Source organism: Pelodiscus sinensis, chromosome 1 (genome assembly GCF_052426305.1).
Source record: "Pelodiscus sinensis isolate ZL-2025 chromosome 1, ASM5242630v1, whole genome shotgun sequence".
NCBI lineage: Eukaryota > Metazoa > Chordata > Testudines > Trionychidae > Pelodiscus > Pelodiscus sinensis.
The window spans coordinates 199,602,478-199,629,647 of NC_143052.1; the positions used below are offsets into that span (position 1 = coordinate 199,602,478).

The 27,170-nt window shown below is 39.3% G+C and overlaps 1 protein-coding gene across 10 annotated transcripts in view; it reads left to right on the forward strand.

The window, feature by feature from the left end:
- CASK (calcium/calmodulin dependent serine protein kinase) overlaps positions 1-27,170 on the forward strand; it is a 357,337-nt gene that overhangs the window by 325,047 nt on the left and 5,120 nt on the right. For all 10 annotated transcript variants that reach the window (XM_075912872.2, XM_075912888.2, XM_075912881.2 and 7 more), the window contains 6 exons: positions 2,150-2,346; positions 11,551-11,666; positions 16,487-16,567; positions 17,899-17,979; positions 21,902-22,104; positions 24,569-24,652. In XM_075912872.2, coding sequence (XP_075768987.1) covers positions 2,150-2,346; positions 11,551-11,666; positions 16,487-16,567; positions 17,899-17,979; positions 21,902-22,104; positions 24,569-24,652 — 762 coding nt within the window. The remainder of the gene's footprint in view (positions 1-2,149; positions 2,347-11,550; positions 11,667-16,486; positions 16,568-17,898; positions 17,980-21,901; positions 22,105-24,568; positions 24,653-27,170) is intronic.

Consider the following 27,170-nt stretch of genomic DNA (forward strand, 5'->3'; position numbering starts at 1 on the left):
AAATCAATCAGAATTCTTGTACATGGGTGGATTTCCCAAACAGTCACGTATGATCTTGTAGCACTAGCATAATTCTGGAAGTTATGGTATCTGTTTTCTGTTCTAAGTTCTGTCTCAGATGTTCTGTGTGATCTTTGTCAGGACATTTAACAAGTTTTAGTTCCTCTGATTCATGGAAAATGCAAAGCCTTTTTATTTAAAACAGAATAGTTGAAAACTTCATTTCTGCTGTTTATCTCCTGAAACCATACCCTTTCCAGGCTGTTAATTGTAATATCATTGTTATAGAATCATAGAATACTAAGACTGGAAGGGACCTCGAGAGGTCAGTGAGTCTAGTCCCCTGCCCTTATGGCAGGACCAAATACTGTCTAGACCCCATCCCTGATAGACATTTATCTAACCTACTCTTAAATATCTCCAGAGATGGAGATTCCACAACCTCCCTGGGCAATTTATTCCAGTGTTTGACCACCCTGACAGTTTTTCCTAATGTACAACCTAAACCTCCCTTGCTGCAGTTTAAGCCCATTGCTACTTGTTCTATCCTCAGAGGCCAACATGAACAAGTTTTCTCCCTCCTCCTTATGACACCCTTTTAGATACCTGAAAACGGCTATCATGTCCCCCCTCAGTCTTCTCTTTTCTAAACTAAACAAACCCAATTCTTTCAGCCTTCCTTAATAGGTCATGTTCTCTAGACCTTTAATCATTCTTGTTGCTCTTCTCTGGACCCTCTCCAATTTCTCCACATCCTTCTTGAAATGCGGTGTCCAGAACTGGACACAATACTCCAACTGACCTAACTAGTGCAAAGTAGAGCGGAAGAATGACTTCTTGTGTCTTGCTCACAACACACCTGTTACTGCATCCCAGAATCATGTTTGCTTTTTTTTTTTGCAACAGCATCACACTTCTGACTCATATTCAGCTTGTGGTCCACTATAACCCCTAAATTCCTTTCTGCCGTACTCCTTCCTAGACAGTCGCTTCCCATTCTGTATGTGTGAAACTGATTGTTCCTTCCTAAGTGGAGCATTTTGCATTTGTCTTTATTAAACTTCATCCTCAGATCATTTCTCCAATTTGTCCAGATCATTTTGAATTATAACCCTATCCTCTAGATTAGTCGCAACTGTTCCCAGCTTAGTATCATCTGCAAACTTAATAAGCATACTTTCTATGCCAATATCAAAATCGTTGATGAAGATATTGAAGAGAGCTGGTCCCAAAACAGACCCCTGCAGAACCCCACTTGTTAGACTTTTCCAGCAGGATTGTGAACCATTAATAACTACTCTCTGAGTACGGTTATCCAGCCAGTTATGCACCCACCTTATAGGAGCCCCAATGTTCTGGGATGACACACAAAGTTAGAAGCCATTACTGAAAGAACAGCAGTTGCCTACCATTATTGCTGCTTATGAGAGTATATGCAACTGAGAATGGATTTGCACTAATTTAAATTATACAGAGATTAGATTCTACCCAAGCAAATATATTTGAACACACTGGGTTTCTTATTATGTTTAGTGAGAATTTGGTATAGTCTAAATGAATACTGATTAGTACAGAGATAGGATAAGTCCATTATATAGTAATACTTATTATCAAACGGCAGCGAAAATCTACTCGCATGCACGCGCCGCCGATAAACAGGGCAACCGGCTGAAATCTACTCGCCACGGGCGAGTAGAAACAGCAATTTGTCGAGCCCTGCTTATTATCATTAAAGTATTGTCCAACTTGAAAATGTTACGTAGCTTTTGCTGCTGATTAAGTACAGTTTTAAGCCATGAAATGTGGTACTAACTTTCAACTATAATTTTAGATTACTGCTAATAATATGCAGATGTAGCTTTCAGTAATTCCAGCAATCCCTTTTAAAGATTTGTAGATAAGAGTCCACACAGAATGAGAACATTTGTTTGTATCGTCAGACTTTACAATGTGTAGAAGTCACAATAATTAAAAATAACATCACATTGTCTCCACTGTTATCAACTGTCACTTGCTTCCATCGTTTCTTCATCTGCTTGTAAGCATACAGTATGTGGTAGCTAGATGTGCAGTTTAAATTTTCACCTACTATATTTAATACCAATATAGGTTAATATAATAATGTCTTTTACAAACTCTTGTTTTATAGATATATGTAAGAGCACAATTTGAATATGATCCAGCAAAGGATGACCTCATCCCCTGCAAAGAAGCTGGCATCAGATTTAGAGTTGGAGACATTATCCAGATCATTAGCAAAGATGATCACAACTGGTGGCAGGGTAAACTAGAGAACTCCAAAAATGGTACTGCAGGCCTCATTCCTTCTCCTGAGCTTCAAGAATGGTATGGTTTGGGGTTGTGTGCTTTAGCTTTTGTTTGTTTTTATAAAAATGACTTTATCCTTATTGTATTTTTCTCTTTCATAATTCTATATTATGGAATAGCTAGTATGTTTACGTAGTCTTTTATCTCATGCCAAACAAAATGTCTATTTAAAGCCAGAATCTTCAATTGTAGTTATTTCCCTTATTTATGCACAGCTTACAAGAGCTTTGCCTACATCAGGACTACAGAATCAAATGTAGGAATTAACTGGATTTTGTTTTCAATAAAACACAGGAGCTCTTTAAGATCTATATTAACTGAGACCCATATTTTAGAGATCTAGAAAATAAATACAAAATCAATATATGGGCCAGAAGATTTTACACACACACACACACACACACACACACACACACCTCTTTCGATACAAAAAAGTCAAATCCTGATTGAGATCCTGATTAAGCAGTGCATTTAAGTATAGATCTTCAGTGGGACTGCTCACATGCTTAAGTACATTACTGGATCAGAGCCTTTATTAGCTACCAAAACTTTATTTGGGGTTTTGGTTTGTTTTTTTCTATATGCAAGAATTTATGACCCCACTAGTACAAAAAGATGTCTGCACTGCAATATTAGGCAATATTAAGGCCATCCACCATTGCAAGAGAAACACAAAGCACTGGATTCTGGCACTTGAAGAAAGCAAGCTTTGTTAATAAGCCTTTGAAATGTATTGGGGCACACTCTTGCAAACATATCCTTTCATGCAGATGAAAATGGGCTCTCAGTCATGATTGAAGGTGAAACATGTATGTATCACATTAAAGAATCAGGCCTTAAATATGTCATTTGAGATCATAACAACTGTTCCTGTTCCCTTTATGTCTGGTAAAAGGACCACTGAGTAGCATGAAGGAGCTCTAAAACCCCAGTACAGGCACTGAGGCACACAGCCATAAGGCTGCAGTCCTAGGACTTCATTACAAGCCTTGGTTCTCTTCAAGTAGTGTCCCTGTGTATGCTCCACTCAGGTTTCAGTGCATCCTCACACCTGCAATCAGAGATTTTTAGCCTAGCAGCGCCTTCCCACGTCACGCATGTGCAGTCACTGTCTCATGCTGTTTTCATCCGTTAGCTGTGCGCGTGACACAGGTTCTCTCATATCCTTTTCTACTGGCCTTGGCAGAAGACAGTTTCGGAGCAGTGCTCTCCTGACTGAAAAAAGATGGGAAAATTAGTTAGTTGGTAGTTTTAGTACTATTAGTTGTTAGTTAGCCCTAGTTTGTTTTTCTTTAATTAAAAAAAAAGTGCTCTGGGTTTTTGTTTTTGTTTTCTTTTCTCCAAATTCTTTGCTCCCCCAGCTTCTTCAATATGCCAGGCTCCCCTGGCTTTAAAAAAATGTGATTCCTCTAGAAACTCCATGCCAGCTTCATATGGGCATGCTTCATGCATAAAGTGCCTCGGCAAAGGCCGTGTGGTGCAGAAATGCCCACACTGCCAGGGCTAGAAAAGACTGGGAGATGAGGCTTAAGAATTTGCGATGGGAAAAATCCTCTAACCGCCAGAGGCAAAGACAATTGCAACTTTGGAAACTCTGAGAGAAAAAGAGCCAACTCACCCCTATGCAAGACCTCCGTGAGTCCCGAATCTCTCTGGAATCATCCCTACCAGGAGTGCCATCCACATCCCATGCTGAGTGCTCATAGCTGCCATCAACCTCCGGCACCGCACAAATGCGAAAAACAGCAGAGACGAAAAGATCAGAGTCAGAACCTTAAGAGGGAAAGCCACCTCCTCCACACTATAAACACCGGCACTAACTAAAGTGAATATGCCACCCCCACTGGTACCGATAGACACATCAGCACAGCACCAGTCTTTGGATTCCTGGTGCGCACCAACATCGAAGCACACATCGGCACCACAAACCTCAAAGCCGAGAGCCCAGAAGACAACAGAGTCTCGGCACCGAAACCGCAACCACCAGTGTCTTCATCACTGGTGCCGACAGACAACACTTCTCCTCATTCTCCTATTATTGAGTATTCGAGCCTGCAGCAGCACTCCTCTGAGAATATTTCATACTTCCCCACTCCATCTTCTCCAAGCACTGGTCCTAGCACCGGGCATGGGAGCAGGTTGTCCTTCCTAGCACTCGTCACCAATGGGCTCAATGACCTCCCAGTACTCAAGCAGACACTGATCACCATACCATCACCCACGGTACCCTTGGTTTAACCATCCATTGCCTTATCCACCACAGCAGTCTTAACTTCAATGACCACCCTAGGAACCATGGGGCCAATATAGATCACCCCTCATATTGGCCCGAGTCACAAAACTCAATTGTAGTCACCTGAGCATGCACAACAATGCGATCTCTGCCCACTACTCAGTCTTCACTGCCCCATCCCCCACCATCACCTTTGACTACTGCTCAAACAGGTCTGGCAAAGGAACATGACAATTTACCTCAATCTGATTCAGACAGTCAATCTCCATTTCGACAGTCTTCATCCCCCAACAGGGCTGTTTCTTCCTTCTTCCTCTCCCCCTGCAGATGACGTGAAGCTATTTTAGGAACTGTTTAAGAGGGTGGCACAGTCACAAGATATAGCCCTGCAAGGGGTACAAGAAAAGCAGCACAAATTGCTTAAGATTCTACAGCCCACCCCATCTTCCAAGACAGCATTATCAAACGACGATGCTATTCCCCCCGACTCTATTCCCCCGACTAATGGCAGGCTGGATAGAAAGTACTTTGTCCCAGCGAATGGGATGGATTTTCTCTTCTCTTACCCCCAGCCCAACTCTTTGGTTGTAGATTCTGTGTGCCATCATTCCAGACACCTACAATTCAAATCAGCACCCCAGGATAAAGAACATAAAAGGGCTGAACAATTTGGAAGGAAAGTTTATTCCTCTGCTCTCCTGCAGTTCAGAGTATCCAATTATATGGTTCTTATCGCCAACTGTGATTATGCCAATTATACCATGTTGCAGGAGCTCCTAAAGGACCTCCCTGAACAAAAGAGATCACAGCTGAAACAGGGCCAATCTATCACCCGAATGGCACTTCAGGCACCTATGAACATAGCAGATATGGCAGCCAGGGAACTGCAATTGCAGTCATCATGCGCCGCACATCATGGCTACAATCATCAGGTGTCCCCTGTGAATTGCAGACAAAGGTAGAGGATCTGCCCTTTGACAGGAGTCAACTTTTCATGGCCAAAACTAATAAGATAACTCATTCAGTGAAGGACTCACGTACTACCCTTTGAATGCTGGATATTTACATGTCATCTAACAAGAGAAGGAGCTACAGCCCGCACGGACAACCCCTGGATCTCCTTTCCAGAGGATCTAATAAAGGCTAGGACTTTAACAGGGTTCAAAAAAGAGCTAGATAGATTCATGGCAGTTAGGTCCATCAATGGCTATTATCCAGGATGGGTAGGAATGGTGTCCCTAGTCTCTGTCTAGATATGGGTAACAGGAATGGGCTCATGTGAGGATTACCAGAGATCAAGGAATATGTCCTCTCAAAGACAACACCAGAGACTAGTAACTGAGATCTAGCCGTGTTAGTCTGGTCTTGCTGAAACAAAATACAGGACTATGCAGCACTTTAAAGACTAACAAGATGGTTTATTAGGTGATGAGCTTTCGTGGGCCAGACCCACCATGAAAGCTCATCACCTAATAAACCATCTTGTTAGTCTTTAAAGTGCTGCATAGTCCTGTCTTTTGTTTCAGCAACACCAGAGACTGTTTGATAACAGATCTAAATAATAGTCTAATTGGAGAAGAGCCCAGTATACCCAGTCATCCACCCTTCAATTGGCAGCACTGAAACATCAAATTTGAAGATGTGATCAAGGGCCTGAGCAACCACCGTATAGAACCAGTGCACACCACGCATATTTTCCATCACCATCTGAGGCCCTTTTACTATCAATGGGCCCTGATTACTTTGGACCAATGGGTCCTCGAGATCATAAGAACTGGCTATACGATCCCCTTTATGTCTGTGCCCCTTACCTACCCTTCCTCCCCGTTTCCTCTCACAAGTCCCTTCTACAGGTAGAGGTACAAAAACTACTCAGCCTGGGGTCCATAGAGCAGGCGCCACCCAAATATCATGGAAGAGGGTTTTATTCTAACTATTTCCTTAGTTCCATAAAGACAGGAGGATGGATGCCCATCTTAGATCTCAGGAAACTCAACAAGTTTGTCCACAACCACAAATTCATGATGGTGAACTTAGGAACCATCGTACCTGCACTGTACGAGGGGGATTGGGTCTCAGCCCTTGACCTTCAAAACGCATACTTTCACATAACAATACACCCTGTCCACAGAAGGTTCCTCCCATTTACAGTGGGCAATGACCAGTACCACTATCGAGTCCTTCCCTTTAAGCTGTTGACAACTTCACATTTTTTCCAAAACACTGGCCATAGTAATGGCCTTCCTCAGGAAACAAGGTGTTAACATATTCCTGTATCTGCGTAATCAAAGGGACTTCATGACAACAGACACTAATCGTGACAAACATTACCAGGGATGTTTTTTCCTGACTGGGTCTGCTGATAAATGTACAGAAATCCACTCCGGAACCAACCCAGAGAATAGAATTCATTGGGGCATTACTAAATTCCTGTGATGGCCAAGGCTTCTCTTCCTCTACATTGCTTTTAAACCCTATTTGGTATAATAGACAGTGTACTTCATGACAGCTGTTCATACATATCTCCAGGTCCTAGGTCACATGGCAGCCACCACCTTTGTGGTACACCTCACGAGACTCCACATGAGATGTCTGCAGGCTTGGTTTGCTTCCCCAATCGGTACAGCCTCACCAAACAAGTCGCACCCCCACCGTTGGTGCTGGCATCACTGCAATGGTGGACTTGCCCACAAAATCTCCTTTTCAGAGTGCCCTTCCACCATCCAGACTCCTCACATCTAGTAACTACAGATGCATCCCTCATGGGTTGGGGAACCCACTGCAGACATCAGAGAGCCCAAGACAGATGGTCGCACTGAGAGGCAAGATTGCACATGAACATACTGGAACTCAGGGAGGTTCGCAATGCCTACCTCCCATTTCCTGCTGCTCATCCATAGTCACACCATACATGTCCTCACAAACAACACACCATGTACGTTTTACATCAGCCAACAGGGGGTACCTGATCATGCTCACTATGTGCTGAGGCAATCACGTTTTGGAACTGGTGCATGAAGAGAAACATCACACTAATGGCAATGAACATACCAGGTCAACAGAACACCATGGCAGACAAACCAAGCAGGCATTTTTCCGAACAACACAAGTGGGAGCTCAGTCTCAAAATCATCCTGCCTATATTTTGACAGTGGGGATTCCTGGTCATGGACCTTTTTGCAACAACAACCAATCGCAAATGCCATCGCTTGTGTTCAAGAGCAGGGCAGGGCAAGCAGACAAGAGGAGAAGCTTTCACCATGCCATGGACAGCTCCACTCTTATACACATTTCCTCCAAATTCCCCTGGTTCCCAGGGTAATCCACAAGATCCGAGCAGACTGAGCAGGGGTCATATTGATAGCTCCATACTGGCTGAGAGAGCCTTGGTTTCCATACCTCCATTAGCTATCAGTGGCCGACCCTATTCCCTTTCTTATCATTCCCCAGTTCCTAACTCAGCATCACGGAAGAATATGTCACCCGAACCCTCAGACTCTCAAACTCACCACCTGGCTTCTCTATGGTTCCAGAATGACGAGATCACCTGCTCTTAGAGAGTAAAACAGATTCTTCTTGGCAGCCATTGTCCTTCCATGAGGTACATCTACCAAAACAAATGGAAGCAGTTTCAGGAATGGTGCATCGGCGCTACATACAGGCACATACCACCCCAATACCTACCGTACTAGAGTACTTAATGGACCTCAGTGTTGTAGGGCTCTCCATCAGCTCCATAAGAGTTCATCTCTCAGCCATTACCATCTTCCATAAACCAGTAAATAATGTCTCGGTGATTGGATAAGCAAACACTAGGCAGTTCTTAGCAGGTTTATCCCAAACATGTCCTCATGTATGCCCACTTGTACCACCACGGGACCTGAATCTTGTATTGGACACACTAATGAGATCGCCCTTTGAACCATTAGCAACAGCCTCACTACAACACATGGCTATGAAAGTGTCCTTTCTTGTCGCAATCACATCTGCAGCCCTCATGGCTGAACCACCTTATGCTCTCTTCACAGAGGTCAAGATTATTCTCAGATCTCATGCTAAATTTTTACCTAAGTTCATTTCTGATTTTCACTTTAATGAATCCATTTACTTACCCATCTATTACCCTAAACCACATGACTCCCTGAGGAAGGTGATAATACACACCCTCGATACAAGATGTGTGGTGGAATTTTACATAGACAGGACCAAACAATTTAGAATGTCTAATAGACTTTTTAACTCTATGTCCAGCTCACACAAGGAAACAGCCGTCTCCACACAATGTATATCCAAGTGGATATCAAACTGCATAAATACCTGTTACGGGCTTTGAAACAAAACTCCACCATGGGCATTTCTGCTGCACATTCCATGCAAGCGATGGCTGCATAGACTGCCTTTCTACATAAGTATCTAAAGGGTGTTACCAGGAGGCGGGAGAAAAATTGTTCTCTTTGTCTTCTGATGATAGGACAAGAAGCAATGGGTTTAAATTGCAGCAAGGGAGGTTTAGGTTGGACATTAGGAAATGTTTCCTAACTGTCAGAGTGGTTAAATACGGGAATAAATTGCCTAGGGAAGTTGTGGACTCTCCATCACTGGAGATATTTAAGATCAGGTTGGATAGACATCTATCCGGGATGGTCTAAACTCCTGCTCTGAGGGCAGGGGACTAGACTCAATGACCTCTCGAGGTCCCTTCCAATTCTGTGATTCTGTACCCCTTGCTGACAGCTGTAGGCCAGCTACATGGTCTTCATGCCATAGTTTTGCACAACACTATGCATTACTGCAAGAACCATTATCTACGACCCCCATGGATGACACCGTCCTTGCCTCCTCTAATAGATGACTCAAAAGACCCATCTCCACAGATTGTGGATACTGCTTTTTAGTCACCTGTGTGTAGCACCCATAGGGACACCGCTCGAAAGAGAAGAGGAAGTTACTTACCTTGTGCAGTAACAACGGCTCTTTGAGAAGTGTTTCCCTGTGGATGCTCCACTACCTTCCTTTTCTCCCCACTACTTTGGAGTCTACTAAAGAATTTCTGGTAGAAAAGGAACGGAGGAGACCCATGTCGCGTGCACAGTTAATGGACAAAAACAGCACAAGACAGCGACTGCGCATGCACAGCATGGGAAGGCACTGCTGAGCTAAAAATTTCCAATCACTGGTGCAAGGACGCACTGATACGTGAGCGGAGCACCCACAGGGACACACATCTTGATGCACCATTGTTACTGCAAAAAGTGAGTAACTTCCTAATTCGAGCTGTGGTCTCCACCTTTCCATATTATTTTACCCTTTCCAGGAGTCTGATTTGTCTTGTGTGCCCCACGTTTTACCTCACTTTAAAACTTGCAAAATCAGATATAAAAATATAAATGTCATAGCACAGCAGTACGGAAAACTTGCTTACTTTCTCATTTTTACCATATAATTATAAAATAAATGAATTGGAATATAAATATTGTTCTTCCATTTCAGTGTATAGTAGATAGAACAGGAGAAGTGAATGGTCTACTGCTCTATATAGTATTATAGAGCAGTAGAAGTCAACGTGTAGAACTCCTTACCAGAGGATATTGTGAAGGCCAGGACTTCAACAGGGTTCAAAAGAGAACTAGGTGAATTCATGGAGGTTAGGTCTATCGATGCTTATTAGCCAGGATGGGTAGGAATGGTGTCCCTAACCTCTATTTGTCAGAGGCTGGAAATGCGTGGCAGGATATGCATATCCCTGGGGTGGAGGGAGAGTATTTGTTCCTCTGGGGCATCTGGCATTGGCCACTTTTAGAAGACAGGATTCTGGATTAGATGGACCTTTAGTCTGACCCAGTCTGGCCATTCTTATGTTCTAAGAAAAAAAAAATCAGTGTATGACATTTTAGTTGTAGGTACTTTTTATGTACCCTGTTGTAAAACTAGGCAAGTATCTAGAATAGATGTATTCTAGAATTGATGTATTCCATGGAAGACCTTTTCATACCCCGCCCCAATCTTACTCCCACGCCCAGGGATATGCACACCCTTCATTCAGAACCACTGGTATAGTTTGCATTCTGGCTTGGGAAGGGTATGTTCCTGGTGATGCAATACGCAGCACTATGGAGATTTTGGTGGGCACAGCAGCCTCGGGACACTGCTGAAACTTACCCAAGTCTTTAATCCCAGGCCCACCATCGAGGAGGATGGGAGGGAGCAGTGTCCCCAGGGCCCAACAATTTACTGTGTCAATGGCAGCCAGAGCCCTGGATCCCTATCAGTTGCTTCCAGAGCATCACTCCGCATGGCTCTGAAGGCTAGAGAGGATGCAGACCAGTTTGGGTGACACTAACGGCAGACTGCCCTTGGCCCCACCCCTTCTATGGCTCAGAGCCAGACCCCCCCCCCCCATACACAAGTTGTTCTGGGGCCTGCAGTGGCTGTCAGCCCCGCTGTTTACTCCTGTCTGAATTATGTCAGGGACATTTGCTCCTGAAGCAGCCTACAATCAGGGTACACAATTGTAGTTTAAAGCCATTTTAGACTTCTCTTTCTCCTGGGCTATGAGATGTAAGAACAGTCCTTATAACAATGCACTTGTAAAATACATATATTAATATGCATTTCTGTGACTAAACATCTTTAGTAAAAGGAAGTGGTGTGAGAAATCCTGCTGTACACTTGTAAATACAAACAGCTTTCTTTTTTTGTCTTGTGGCACCTTAGAGACTAACACTAATATTTTTTTATATATATATATTTATCATGAGCTTTCGTGGGCAAAACCACTTCTTCAAATGCCCATGAAAGCTCATGATACTATACATATTTTTTTGTTAGACTCTAAGGTGCCACAGGACTACTCGTTCTTTTTTGAAGTATTACGTGTTCTTTTAAATACATGTTTATAATAGAAGAGTTAATACTTCAGCAAATGATAATGATACCAGGTTGTCTATAGCAACAAGCTGATTAGCTATTTTTTCCCTTTCCCATGCCAGGCGAGTAGCTTGCATTGCCATGGAGAAGACCAAACAAGAGCAGCAGGCCAGCTGTACTTGGTTTGGAAAGAAAAAGAAGCAGTACAAAGACAAATACTTGGCAAAGCACAATGCAGGTATGAGAAGCAAGGGTCTTTGAGGCCACATAAAAAATTGCTTTGCCAGCCAAACCTCATTTATTGATGGCCAACTGGCACTGCCACGAACCTAGTGAGTTATGTAGGAAAAGTTTAGTAAAGTGAGAGCTCTACCAGTCATTCTACACTGATTCTCAATGTAGTATTTAAACTTAATAGTTTAACTAATAAGACAAAACACATTGACCATAACACATCCAGCAGTAGTATTGTACTGCTCTAGTTTTATAATTAAAGGAACTGTGTGGAAGACAACAAGATACAATTTTAATGGGCTATTTAAAGTGTTTTATACCATACTGTACTTCCTGCTTACAGAGTATTCTGTAGCAGCTTCCAGACAATTTTGTTAATATGTTAGCTATTGTTATTTAAAATAGATTATGTAAATCAAAACATGATTAGCAAAAGGGTATTTTTGAAGCTTTACAGCTGAAAGAAAAATAAATGGCACTTTGAAGTTAAAAAGTATAGTTTTGCAGTTGAACATCCAATAGACTAACATAGCAGAAGTTATGTTCTGAAGTTATACCATAGAGTCAGCTTTAAACAACTATAATCTTGATTACATTTGGCTGAAATTAGACCAACTCTTGGAGTTCTTCTCCTAATGCCTGTAATTGGCTGCATTCTGAGGATTGTATTCTATTTAGAATGCTAAATGAAAAGTGTTTTGGTAGACTTTGGAAATTTAAATATCTTGATATGTTAAAAATAATTAAAATAGTCAATGTATTCTATTTGTATTGCATTTTTATTTATATTGTAAACTGTGGTGGTAATACATTGTGATACTCTTGTCTCTAGAGCTTTTAAGATTTTATCAGAACCAGGGTGTACATATATATCCAGCACTTTATAGTGAAGTATCTTTATGTATTGCGTAAACTGCAGCTTTTCCAGTTGTGATCCTCTGGTGTCTATAGCAGAAAAAAACATTTTCTTTCATGTTTTTTCAAAAGATTAGTCACAGTGTAATATCAATTGCTATGTCAGTACAACTGATGTCCTACTGGCCCTCCAGTAAAACATATGGTACAAAATATTAAATCACTCACTTGTTCCATGACCCTTGTTGTACTACATCTGAGCATTAGAAGGCAAGATGAATACAGACTGAAAATCTTTTAATTTAATTTCTTTTATTAGTTTGAATTACTCATGTTTTAATATTTGCATTTAATTAAAATAATATTGCAGCCATCTTACAGAAATTAATAATATTAAAGAAAACAAGAGAGAATGAGGAATACATGCTAGACTTGATATAGTAGGGATATTTCAGGCTATGATTGGGGTTTGCATAATGCTTTCCTGTATTACGCTTCGCTACGGCCAATGTAGTTAGCCTTTCACTGATAAAAGCACCAATAGTTCTCACAAAATTTATAAATAAAAATAAAAATGCTTCATAACAAACACAAGTTTTAAAAATGGTATCCTAGGCATAGTACCATCTGGTATGTATGCCCAGAAAAAAACCTGGCTAATCGGACTAGAGGTTCTAATTAGGATCTGTTTGAAAAGTCTTAATTCAGTCTTAGTGTCTTTGATTTAGAGGAATTAATTGTCTAATGCAGGAGATTGCAGGGCCCCAAGAGGTTAATTACACTAATATTACACGTATAAGACATAATTAAATTTGGTAAATGCAGTACTGACTAGAGCTAACCTCAAATATTACCAAATTATTTTTCTTGTACATAATTAGATTGCTTTCTAGAGCGCGTATACAGCCTTGTGAAAATTAGCAGAGTTTGTATTTAACCTATGTTCCTGCTCATATCCTCTGCATACCAATAGGCCACTGATACATTGTTTATCTTCATAACAAGATAAAGCTACAGTGAGGGCTAATAACCAATTAGGGTTTGGATGTGAAGTTACCAGAATCTTGTGAGCTGTTCTTACTTTGGGTCCCAACTGGCAGTTATAATCCTGTGAGATTTGTCATCTGGAAAGGTAGAAATTCTACCAGATCATCTGTTTGGAGATTTTCACTATCTTGTGTCATGATGTCACAAACTGACTGTTGTCACAAGATTTTAGCAGCATCTACCACAGAACTGGAAAGTAGGCCCTTTCCTGTTTTGAATCTTATTAGAAATACAAACCAGCAAAGTTGGTTATAATCTGAGGAATCTAATTCAAACTCTCTCGAGTAAGTCATGCAAAAGCATTGAAAGGTAGAATTTGCTCCTCTTTGTATTACTTGCATTCACAAGAAAATTTTAATATATATATTTTTACAACCCATTTTCTCATGTTACTATTTTATGGAGGAGAAAAGGGTGCTGGAATATAGGTGGTAAAACAGCCTTGCTATTGACTGAAAATGTGTGGTTTGCTAAATATTTTAGGGGCATAGTTTAGATTTTGGTGCAGTTTTCAAGGATGTCAATGGAGCTTGTCACCACATTGCTTTATAGATCAAACAGTTTATGAAGCCACAGAGAAAATAGTTTAATTGTTTATTATATTCAAAAAGGCAGAATTTTTTCCTTTGACACGAAGATAATTGCTGCTGTCACACCTCACTTTTGTCTCTAATCAGCTTTCATGTCTTGAGCTAAGTCCTCAAAGAGTGTACAGTATCATGCCAGATCTTCAAAAGTCTATTTTAAGTCAACTAAAGATAGTATTTTTAATAGTTGACTTTATTATTTTCAGGTGTGTTATAAGATACATTGTAGTAATTTTTAAATGTATTTGAAAATAAATCTTTTTACAGAAATGCTATTGCAGGACTTTGTAAAATGCCACTCCTGAGATTTGTTATGTTTCAAAGTATGCATAAAATAATTATTAGAATACTGCCAAGCTTTTATAAAATGCGTTTATCATTTCTTAATGTTATTTATTTGCCTTGTGTTTAGAATATTGCATGGGAAAGTTTTATTTTGTGCATATACTTTTTATTTTACTAATATACTACAAGCCATATCTCAATGACCCCTGTACATTTTTCATGCTGTCTTACTCCCAATGGCCTCTGTGCATGTAAGTAACCTGTCAAGTGACAATGCCTCTTTATTTGCTTCTTACTGTTTCCTTTCAATAACTCCTTTTCTTTATTAGCTAGTTGCACAGAAACATTAAAAGTTCAGTCTTTAAATGTGTCCTTGTATTCCTCATATCTTGTGTATGAAAAATCATTTCCATCTGTTTATGGAAACCCTACAGTCATTAGGTAATCCCATTTAGACCAAAGTCTATATTCTCCAGGCTGCTAGTTTGTGATTAAAACATTATAATGTACCATTTTTGTCTGTTAGTGTTTGTGGTGTTTGTCTTAATATAATGTATTGCAGTTCAGGGAGAATAAAAGGTATATTTTTTTCCCAATGGGAGGATGAGTTATTTAAGTGTTAGATTATTCAAGTGGCAGAACTGGTTCACACAAATTAGATACACTGATCGTTCTAATGCAGAATAAACCTGTTACCTAATTTAAATGAATTCAAGTTGCAGCAGAGACGTACTCCATCTTTGTAGGTTCTTGGAATGAAGAAAAATATCATCATAACATTCCTCTAAAAGTACATTTTAATATTTGGTGACACTTGAGGAAAATCTTTTTCTTTAAATTGAATTCAGAATGTTTTCTGACAGACTAACAAATTTGCAAATCCATATATTTTCTAAGTTAAGAAATCTTAAATAATTAAACTGACTTATTTATAGTGTATTTCTAAGTACAATAAATAAATCTGAATTGAAAACAACATTACTGCAATGACTACTACTAGATTAATTAAAGCTTAAATATAGTAGGCTTCTTTTCTGCCTTCCTTTTTAAGAGTACCAGGATTATAATACTGGTAATTCTTGATAGAATGTGCCCCCCCCCCCCCATCATCTTTGTCATAATTGCTGATTGCCACATTCTTATAGCTAAATTAAAGCAGTATTCACTATAGTTAACTGCCCCCTTCTTCATTCCTTCATTAGAATTTTACTGAAATGATTGTGTTACCATAATCATTCTATTATTGGCCATAAGAAGGAACGGGCTTATTTTAAGGAAGAAAACTCAATTTGATGCATATACTGTACCTTAGCAATTGACAGTGGTCAGATAGGCATTGTAGAAAATACACATTGCAGTTAAATTAAGATTTTACTAAAATGAGATTTTTTTTATATTCATATGCTCTCAGTATGGTGGAGGTTCATTTTTTTGCAAATCTCCATTCAGTGTCAAAAGTTTGAAAAGCATGAGAATAAAAATAGCATGTGTTTGAGGAGAATTCTACTTATAATTAACATGTTCTGTTTAAAGAAAAAACCCACAAAACATGAAATCAAACTACTTGCTTATGCATTTTTCATAATTCTAAGAGAAAATATTATTTTTAAAAGTAGCCTCTACCTTTAGTGTAAATAGATGTTTTCATATTGTATTCATGTTGGTCACTGTCTGTAGACTTTTAGTACTGCTAAATTTTAGGTATGCAAAAAATATGAATAGCATGCTATTTTAACTAATTTTTTTGATCTGCTGACTACTGCATGAAATAACATGCAAGTTGTCCTAAGCCTTTCAATAGCTTTCAATGTTATGTTTTTAACCATTTGTATGGACTTAAAAATGAGTGGTTTCATTAAGCTTGCAACCATAAAATGTCTAATTTAAATATATTTCAGTATTGTCAGTTTAATTTTTTTAGAAATATAGTTTTGGAATGCATATTTAATATTGTTACTACAATTACAGTTTGGTATAAATGACAATCTATTTCTCAATGCACTTCATACACTTTTTTCCTCTTATCTTTCCATTTTGTTTTGTGCTTTAGTGTTTGATCAATTAGATCTCGTCACATATGAAGAAGTAGTAAAATTGCCAGCATTCAAAAGGAAAACACTAGTCTTACTAGGTAATTTTAAGTATATCTTATTCTAAACAGAACATTAATGTTGACAATATGTTTTGAATCTCTTTATGATGCTGAATATTGTTACACCTTGGTTCGGTGATGTGATGTGAGCCTCAAGGGTTAAAGCCGACTATCCAGTGAAAACTACTGGATGATGGTGAAACAAATGATTTTTATTAAGTGGTCAAAACCAGCAATTAACAAGTAGGTGTTTGAACTAGCAATTGCTCAGTACTTTTACTGCGTAGAAAAGCTTGGGCACAATTATACCCAACTGATTACAATTCTTTGATTACAATTCACTTATATCAAATCACTATCCCTAATTCGCCTAAGACAACGCAGCATACAAATGAAAAATACAAAAAACAAAGCCAAAGTAATGATAATAAAAGAACCGTCCAAAGCCAGCCCCTCTATGGTTATTTTAGGACAGCTGGTGGAGTTAGTCATAAATCTACTTTTACAACTTAACAACTCCGGGGCTTCTATTTCTAACACTTATACTTAACCTAAATACAACACTACTATACAACACAAAATTATACAATTTACACAGCGTGGTTAACAGAACTTAGATACACTTTACAGAATTACACAGTGAAATTAACACAATTTGACTATTAATTAAACCAATAACTAATACATTTAAAGCAATACTTACAAATCCAGAAACGATAACAACACAAAGACACACTAGAACTCAGAGCATGCTCAGAACTCGTGCACCCCTATATTTGTCTCAAAGGGTGGGGAGGCAGCCTCAGGGTGATCAATCCTTTAGCTGGGCAAAAAAAAAGACACGTGCCCTCAATACACGGAACCTTCCGTCGAACAAAGGGGTAGAGGGTCTTTTATACAAAAATTCGGTGTCTGATGCCATGCTAGGGTCTGCATTTGGCAGGGCCTGATAGGCTAGTGATGAGGTAGTATGACAATACTGCCCTATAGAAATTTTTGTGATGTATGCGTGATCCCCTCGTGGACAGGACCAGATGGGGCATAGTTAGTGTAAGACAATTATGTTTTATTACCCTATGTTTACTTTTTCCCTTGCCCCTAAGACTGGTCAAGCTACGGTCAAATGAGGCTTATCTGTAAGCACTATCTAGTCATGCTCACCTCCCTATTTTTTTGGCACCTGTGAGTCCCAGAATGCCTATAAGATCAAATTCCATTCACAAAACTGCATTGTGCTGCCCATGCTCCTCTGAGTATCTGGGTTTTGTGTGAGGGGCCTTGTGTGGCAGGATGGGCTATACGCGAAGGCCGTGGACAGAAAAAGCCTGCTTTACAACAAATATAAATTTCCTCTTTGTATTGTGAATTAGGTGCACACGGTGTTGGAAGAAGACACATAAAAAATACACTCATCACAAAACACCCAGACAGATTTGCATACCCTATTCCACGTAAGTAGCAATGTTAAATTTGACAAAAAAATTATGTGTTACTTATAAGATATCGCTAGTTCATTATTGTGTGGGTAATTGTACTCTGTTAAAATTTAAGTATAAGTTGAGGGTGGTTGAATCATAATACTGAGGGGAAGAGGGAGGGTTTGCTATGGAAAAATGCAATCAATTCTTGCGCCTAAGTATATACAACATTCTTTTTATTTGGAACGTTTTCATACTATTCACACACAACCTGTTTTTATGGAGGCATCCTACCCCCAGATGTTTGACATTTTAAAGTTTAAACCTAACAGTCACTTTACGTAAAAGATAATATATGTGAGTATTTAGCTGTGTGTGTCTGTGAGAGTCAAGATAGGAGAAGGTCTTAAGGTCACAAAATTCCCAGGAAAAGAAATGTAAATTGGATTTTGATTAAATGTTTTATATGTTTACCTTACTTCACTGTTTTACACTGTTACATACAACCTTGAGGACTGTGACTTTTAAGTTTCCGTAAAATTATCCAGAGATGGGAACAAGAGCAAAATGCAGTTCACTTTACTCTTTTCAAGTACCATCTTCAGTTCTTCTTCATGACCCTGCTGCCACAGATCCCCACTATAGCATGGCCCTCCAACAGGAACCCCAGAACTGTCTGAAGTATAACTAACTGAGGATATAAACACCTTCCCTAGCTAGCCATCCTCAGTTTCACTCTCTTCACTGGTGTCAGAGGCACAGAACCCAAAAGATCCCCTTTGCTGACGCTTAGACAGTACAGTGATAAGGGGTGGCATAATTTTGTCAAGATTCTGATATTTCTTGTATGCTTTTTGTTTTATAATGAGGGTTAGATGAGTTGTCGTTACATAAAGTTTGTTGTTTTTACAGTTAATGTATGTGCTTTTTAGAACCTATCTGTGCTGGCCAATGCAGAAAAATTATAGGGGTTTAAGAAGAGTTCTTCTTTACACACAGACGCCTTCCTTATGCTGCTTACTCCTACTGCCTCAGCTTCCTTCCCACTGAACTCCCTCTTAGAACCCCTTCATTGTGGCTTTCCATTCTTTTAACTGAAGCCATCTAAGGTCACCAGTGACTCTCACCTGGCCAGTTTTTCAGAGTTTCTCTCCCTGCAGTACAGTCATGTTGATGTAGATCAGAACTCTATTCCTGGTCCCCTCCTTTTCTCCTATACACTTTCTCCTCCTCTGCTAAACTGATCCATGGTCACAGTTTAAACTACTGTGTATATTAGGGATGTTTGAGTTAACCAATTAACTGATGCTTATTGGTGAATGGTATCAGTTACATTCAGCCGGCTCCCAGGAAGACAGATTCACTGCCACAGAGCAGCGAAGCCTTCTCCCTGGGAGCCAGACAGGCAGCAGCTGGCTCCACTCCTGGGGAGGTGGCTTCATTGCTGCAGCAATGGGGAGGCTCCGTTGCAGGTTCCTCTGCTCCTGGAGAGGCTTCACGGCAGGCTCTGCTTATAAAGCTAAGCTTAGCTTTATACTGCAGAGCCCACAGCGCATGTAACCGCTAAGATCTTTAGCAGTTACGCTGTTACCATATCGCACAATTTTTAACATCTCTAGTATATATGCTGATAACTCCTAAAAATCTCTCAGTCACACTGTCTGGAGTAGTTCACAACCATGAGTACCAGCCTCAGGGCAGACTGTCAAAAAGCAAAACAGGCAATCCAAACTGATGGTATGTTCTGTAATTATCTTTCATCCACCCAGTAACAAATGTGAACTTGTAAATCAATGTAGAAGTCTTACCATGTGTCACATCCTGTTCCCTTGAGCACTCCAGTCTCTCTTGCCACCCAGGTAATAAATGGTCACTTTCATCAGAAATCACAAAATATTCAAGTTGTTCCCAGTCCCAAGATACTAGTCACTTACTTCTAGTTCAGTTTGTACCTTAGATCTCAAACCAAAGACAATGCTGGTAGCCAATCTTATAGTAAACTAAGTATTTATTAACTAGGAAAAAGACACAAAAGTTATTTACCGGTTAAAACTCAACATATCAGCATAAAAGAGTTATATTCTGTGGTTCTGAAATGTGGCAGAAATGTTGTAATCTGTCCAACAAATGTCTTTGTGAGAGTCCAAATGGCAAAAAGAGAATTATTTTTTTCTTGTGAGTGTCTTTATATGACCATGCCCCAGAGTTCAAACCATTGGGATAATCGTTCCTGCGCATATAAAACTTCATGCGTGGATTGGGCAATCAGCAAAGCTTTTGTCCTACATAGGTCCATCTGGTTTTTATAGTTCTTTATGATAGACCGGGCACCCACCCTTCCTGCCTAGATTTACAAGTTCAGAGCAGACATTTTTACAGTTAAATAGCAAAAGTTGTGTATTACCCTATAGCAAAGGATAAATTAGATTAATGTATTTAGCAACTTTCGGGCATCTTTACAAGTCTAATACCATACTTCAGTAATATTGAGATACAGTGAGCTCATCTGATTTCTAGTTATGAATTTCAGTGCTTGCTTGCCCCTGAAGCCTTGGCAATTACTGGCACCTGGTTTTACTAGCATCGCACTTTCCTCTCCCCACATTCCTTTGCCCAGCAGCCCATAGCATCCAGGAGAAGCAATTGCAGTGAAAGTTCTGCACAGACCCTACTGCCCTGTACTAGAGAAATCTCAGTGGATAATTGAACTATCAAATTCTGCACATCTCTTCTGAGCCTGTGAGAACTGTGATTTTTCAGAAGCTTCTAACTTGGTCATATTTGGGTGAATGTTCATGAATACATAGAAAGGCATATCCCTGACATTAGTATGACTCCACTCCCTGCCAAATATTGTGTCCCCTTTCCAAAGCATTGAGATACAAGAGCTGCTGATCTAAATGAGTGTGTTTCAAAAAAAGTTTGGCAAATTTATAATAATTTGAAAATGGTGTTATAAGGGGAAGTTCTGGGCGACCTTAACTATTGTAGGTACTATGAGATCTGTCTGCAATACCAGAGTATATAAAGTTGAGGAAAGGGGACTAGAGGAGAGAGGAAGAGGAGCGGGATGAGAGGTGGTGAAGGAATTTTCAGAAGATGGGCCCAAAGCCTTAGATCTGGAGAGTTAGAATGGTGTCTTGAAGTCCAAGATTAGATTGAAACAAGAGAACTAGGTAGAGCCTTGCAAATCCACAGATATTAATGGGTATCCTCATCCACAGATGTGGATGCAGATATCCATGACTCATTTTTTCAGATATAGATGTGGATACAAATTTTGTATTCAGAACCTTGAAAATGTGCAGATATCTGTTTTATATCCACTGGTATCTGTGCATCTGTGGATATGAATGCAGATATCCACAGCTCATTTTGAGGATACAGATGTGAATAAAAAATTTGTATCCATGCGGGGCTCTAGAGGTAGGAAGGAGTGTGCTAGAGACCTCTTACGTTGGTGAATTCTGATTGAGGAGGGGGTTGAAGGCAGGCCAGTGTCACTGGGGGGTTGAATATGCAAGTGTCTATTGGGGTAGGGGAAGAGAGAGGGTTGTTCACCAAGGAAGAAGGAATGCTTGCAGGATTTCAAAAACCTGTACTTGAAGCCTACACATACTTGTGATACAAGCTCCAAGATCAATTGAATTAGTAGTGCCTTCCACCAAACTAAACACCATTCTGTGCTAGCAATTACGCAAAAATGCGATACACATATACCTTAACAGAATGCCCTTCTCCTTGCACCTTTGAAGTTCAAAAGAATCATTTAAATAATAGCTGACAGTTAACATAAGCCTTTGTCCAGCAAATGAATAAAACCTTGAAATATGTAAAAAAAATAATCAAAATTTATAATAATTTGGGCAGTGGGTTATTACATGAATAACTACTAATGGGCCAACAAAGAATACAAATCTGAGATTGTGTCCTTTCGTATTTCTTGACATTTCAGACACAACCAGACCTCCCAAGAAAGATGAAGAAAATGGAAAAAATTATTACTTTGTATCACATGACCAAATGATGCAGGATATATCCAACAATGAATATTTGGAATATGGCAGCCATGAGGATGCAATGTATGGGACAAAACTGGAAACAATACGGAAGATCCATGAGCAGGGACTAATTGCAATACTTGATGTAGAGCCTCAGGTACTTACTATAAATATATAAAAATGCAAAGCTCATCAGAGCCACCTGAATTTTATTTTATTACATTCTGTCACTTGTCATTTTTTACCATAAAATTTAAGACATTAATGTATGCATGAATTATGTGTGAAAAGTTTTTAGTATGTGGGGCAATGGTTCTTTCTACACAGGGACTTCAGTGTATGAAATCATCTTCTACTGATCATTAGGGTAAAAATAAGAAGTAGATATGTGCTCACAGTTTGGGTTGGCAAGGGACCAATACAGCTAAAAAAAATCTGCTTACTGCACACTTTAACAAGGGAAATTATTGTTACATTATTGTTCACTGCACTTAGCTGTCCAGTGAAGCAGCTGATTGTCTTTCCCTGCCAGCTGTAATGCATTCATATGTTCAGCCCTAGATTTTACTTTGATACCACATGCAGAAGGGAATTTTGTTCTGCATTGTCCTAACTTCTCCCTACTTCCCTGTTATTACTAGGTCAGCAATCCCAGAAATAGCATTCTTTGTCAATCACTGATGCTATAGGAAGATTTTGCCAATAGAATACTACAGTTATATTTATTAATGTCTTTGTGTGTGTTATAGAATCAGTGAGTAGGTAAATTTACAAACTCAAACACTATGAATACTATATTTACTGTCTTGCAATCTTGATATAAAATCATGAATGGAGCATTTTGACTACATTTCCTTTGGAACATCCCATATTGATGAATTTCAGTGGATGACAGAGTATTTATATATTTTATTTTTAGCTGGGATGCCTTTAAATTAAATTAATCTTCTAGCAGGTTAAAGGACATGAGGAAACAAGAGGCCAGTCTTGCAATAACTTGCAGGAATCAGTTACAAATATGAGTGGTATAACCCAGAAGACATTATTTCACACTAGCCACTGCTTTGGTTTGCAGGGTTCATCCCCATGTGTGCAAAATTAACTAGTATTATCTGCTCTTTTTCTTTTGTGGCTGGATTATTGAGATAATAGATTTGGTTCTGGACAGTGCAGTTAATGGATTTTGTCTCACCTGACCGGAGACCTTCAGAATAAAAATAAAATCCCTGACTGCATTGTATAATGCAACTCACCTAATTCGTTGAAGTCATAGTTGTAGTTATCCATGAGCCCAGTTCTCGTGAATTACCCTGTTTCTATATATTCCAAGTACAGGCATCCTCAGTTCTGTGAGCTTTTTTGATTCAGGTAACCACATTTGTAGGGTGCCCTCTTTTTTCTGTAGAAATGATGCATAACTGATGATATCCGACGGTGGATTTCAAGCAGCAGAGAGGGACATCAGCTCAGATGACTGTCAGACTGGTTTAAAAAACAAGGGGTCATCTTTGTACTGCTTTGTAGTGAAATATTATTGTCTTTCACTGTATGTTTTGCTCAGGTAGATGAGATGACCTAGGTTATGTTTGCTAGCTACCTTCTCCAAGTTTCATTCTGGATCAGGCTAGGAGAAGGGCCTCCCTGTCAGTGTTCCCTCTAAGCCAGGGTTTCCCAACCTATGGGTCGGGACCCAATTATGGGTCGCCATTACATTTCAAAAGGTTCACCAGATGTCTCCCCAGGTGGCTCTGCCCCCTCTTCTCCCCCCATTTTTGAATTGCCTTGGGTCACCAAGTCTTCCTGAATTGTCAAAATGGGTCCCCATCTGGAAAAGGTTGGGAACTGCTGCTCTAAGCTATGTAGCAGCAAAGCTTCATAGGTGATTCATCAGCCCCACCCAGTCAGTCAGCTCCATGTGGGAGCCCTGAGTCTCTGTCTGTGTAGGACTGTTTAATCATAGCTTAGAGGGAACACTGCTCCTGGTAGTAGGACCTCATTTGTGGAACTACCCATGTCACTCATGAATCATAAGTGAGATTAATCATTGTCTTTGCATTTGCCCTTCTGCATAGAAGTGTCTTGCAATCAGTGCATTCATGCTTTGAAAGTTTCTTAGTTTTCACATCACAACATTTTTGCCGCAGCAAAAATAAGCTTAGCAGTAGGTTGAACAATATCCTCATCCAGAAAATGTTTTGTTATGCTATTTTAGCCAGCATTTAGTATAAAGTACTATTTACAAATTGATACATTTAAAATACCAAAGCACAAGTTTTTCTGGCTAAGGCAAATTCTTCAACCTAAATATAAACTGATTTTTAGTTTTTTTCTATAGGAAAAATATCCTGCATATGAAATTTTGGATGCTTTCGGTACCTTGGCAGTTTTTTTATGATGATGAACTTACAATTTGGGCCCCAACTTTGCAAAGACTTAGTGGAATAAATGGGATTGCAAACTTAAGCACATCTGTAAGTCTTTCCAAGATCCAGGGTCTTAATTTGTACCATATATTTTAAAACTGATACAGCGTCTTGTTAGTTCTTCCCTCTGTTTATTTAAATTTGTGGCTTGCTGATTGATTTGTTCCTCTTCTTCAGTTTGTAATGTTTTTTACACAGGCATTGAAGGTCCTGAGAACTGCAGAATTTGCTCCTTTTGTTGTTTTTATTGCTGCTCCTACGATTACCCCAGGCATTAATGAGGTAAGGCTTATTACAGGCAAATGTTTTATCAGGAGACACAATTAAAAGGATGATTCAGTATGTGAATGAGATCAACATTTTAAATGACCTGTTGTCTGTAATGGTGGGGTCAGAACTGAGATGATTTTACTGTATAACAGATTTTTTTTTCCTAAATTTGTATTTAAACTTGAGCTGCAAGGATCCATGCTCTGTCACTACAAGGGAAACATTTCAGAATACTCTTAGCTCTTCACAAAACAACTTTAACATTAGTTGATATGTAGATCAGTATTGATAATTTTGTATCCTTTTAGAATATATTCAGTTTTATTTTCTCCCTGCCTAAAAGAACTGATTCCAAAATCCTTGCTGTGGCCATTAAGCCAACGGATTAGTACAAGAATTTCCAGTCTACAGTAACTCCTTACTGTAATATTCCACCCTCTGACTCCGTCACCTTAACCAAGCTTCACAATTATAATTGTTGTGTATAGTATTGTTTGTGAAAACTGTATATGTTTATACATACCGTATATACTGTTTGTGGTCTGCTGAAAAAAAATGTCCTGCAACCTGGCCCCCCTCCCCATTTGCATTAATTTTATGGGGAAATTGGATTTGCTTAACATCATTTCACTTAAAGTAACACTTTTCAGGAACATAACTACAATGTTAAGCAAGGAATTACTGTACTTCCGTCTTATGTCTTCAAGCAGACGGAGGAAGCTACTACCAGGTTTCATCTTTGACCAAGAAATTGCAAAGTTACATGCAAGAAACTAGCTTAATTAAATTCAAAGAACATTGTGATGCTCAGAATAGTGAACAAAACTGGAACCAAAACCTGCTTATGAGAAAATTTTAAGTGTTCATGTTCAAAGCAAATTTATATGAATAAAGACCTCAAGATGTAGCTCAAACAAAACTTTTGTATAAAAGCATTTTACCAATTCCTTCCATTTTTCACTTTAGTAAGGTGTTAATTGTATTTGTATATGAATAAGAACTTTTTCTCATTATCAAATCCCTCTTCCATCTCTTTGATCCTGCAGATAAATAATAATCTTGTGTTTGTGGCAACAGTCTCCATTCACGGACATAATGTGTATGATTACACAAATACAGAATTAGGACTTTGCTACAGACTCTTGCAGATAAATAATGAGCCAGAAAGGCTAAAGATGTTCAAACACAAATATACTGTAACCTCCATACTCTGGGTGTCCCTAATTCAGGAACACCCATTGTATGGACCCTGTCCGGGGGAGGACGAAGTGGCTCTGCACACTGCCGCTCCCCCTCCTACTTCAGCTGGGGGAATAGCAGTGCAGCAACACACTCTGCCGGAGGTTTTTCCACGCCACTCCCATAGTGGCAGGAGGCGGTGCTTGAGAGTGGCAGGGGATGCAGAGTGCCAGGTAAGCATCCTACCCTCATAGCCTGGAGAAATGTTTAATCAAGCAAACCCTGCTTCCCAGGGTTGCCAGATTAAAGAGGTTCAAGTGCACCATAAATAATTACTTTACTGGCAAGAAAATTTTGGAAAACAAGTGAAAGACAGATGGCTTTGTTTTAAGTGTTAAGTTTCACAAACACAGAAATGAAGATGTCTCAAAATCTGGTTTTAGCTATGTTAAAATGATGCGGTGATCATTCCTCTGAGACATTGCTGATGTTATCACTTACTTTAAATTTATAGGAGCAAATATTAAAATGTTGCATCTTCGTCCCCTGTAATGGTAGAAAGCCTTTTGCACAGCAGGTTGCATAACACTGGTTTTTTTGTTTGTTTGTTTTTTTTAAAAAAGCTCAAGAGTGTGGATTGTTATGTAACTTTTCCGACTGTTGTAGCTGGAGCTAATTGGACAACTCATTGTAAATGCACAAAAGCCCCCAAAAAACTTCAGTACTATTTAAGTCTTTTGGCCCAAAGTTGTTCTAGAATTATCTGATTCCTCCAGTGTATTCTTTAAAATCTTTCTTTTGACCATTTGGGAGTTCATGTTGCAGAATGTAAGTTGGCGGAGAATTGGGAGGGAGAATATGATAAAGCAAATTGCTGTTTGGGAATGTACTGAGCTACAGTGTGGGCATGTGCAAGTTTGGGCTTCCCCCCCATTGGAATGGATGATGTAGAGGAAGTTGAACCAAGAAAGATTTGGGTTCAATATTTAGTCTCATTATTATGCTCTTATGCTGTATTTTTTATAAGTTTTGTTTGTTTATGGCCTACATCCTGCAAATTGATCTTTGGCATAAAAATTCATCCAGGTGGACTAAACTGCAAAATCAGTCATGCTTTAATGTTTTGAATACTTGCTAAAACTGTCACTACGAACCATTAACATTCACTTTTAAAAGCAAATAATAATACTGGACACTAGTGTAAGTTGGGGTCCTACTCACCTGGATTTATTGTGCTGCATGAGAGTGGGAATGGAATCTATATAGGAACTGTGGCATTACGTGTTTTAGTATGCATACTTCATATTACTCATTCATTTTTTCTTTTACAAAAGATTCATTTGCATAAAGA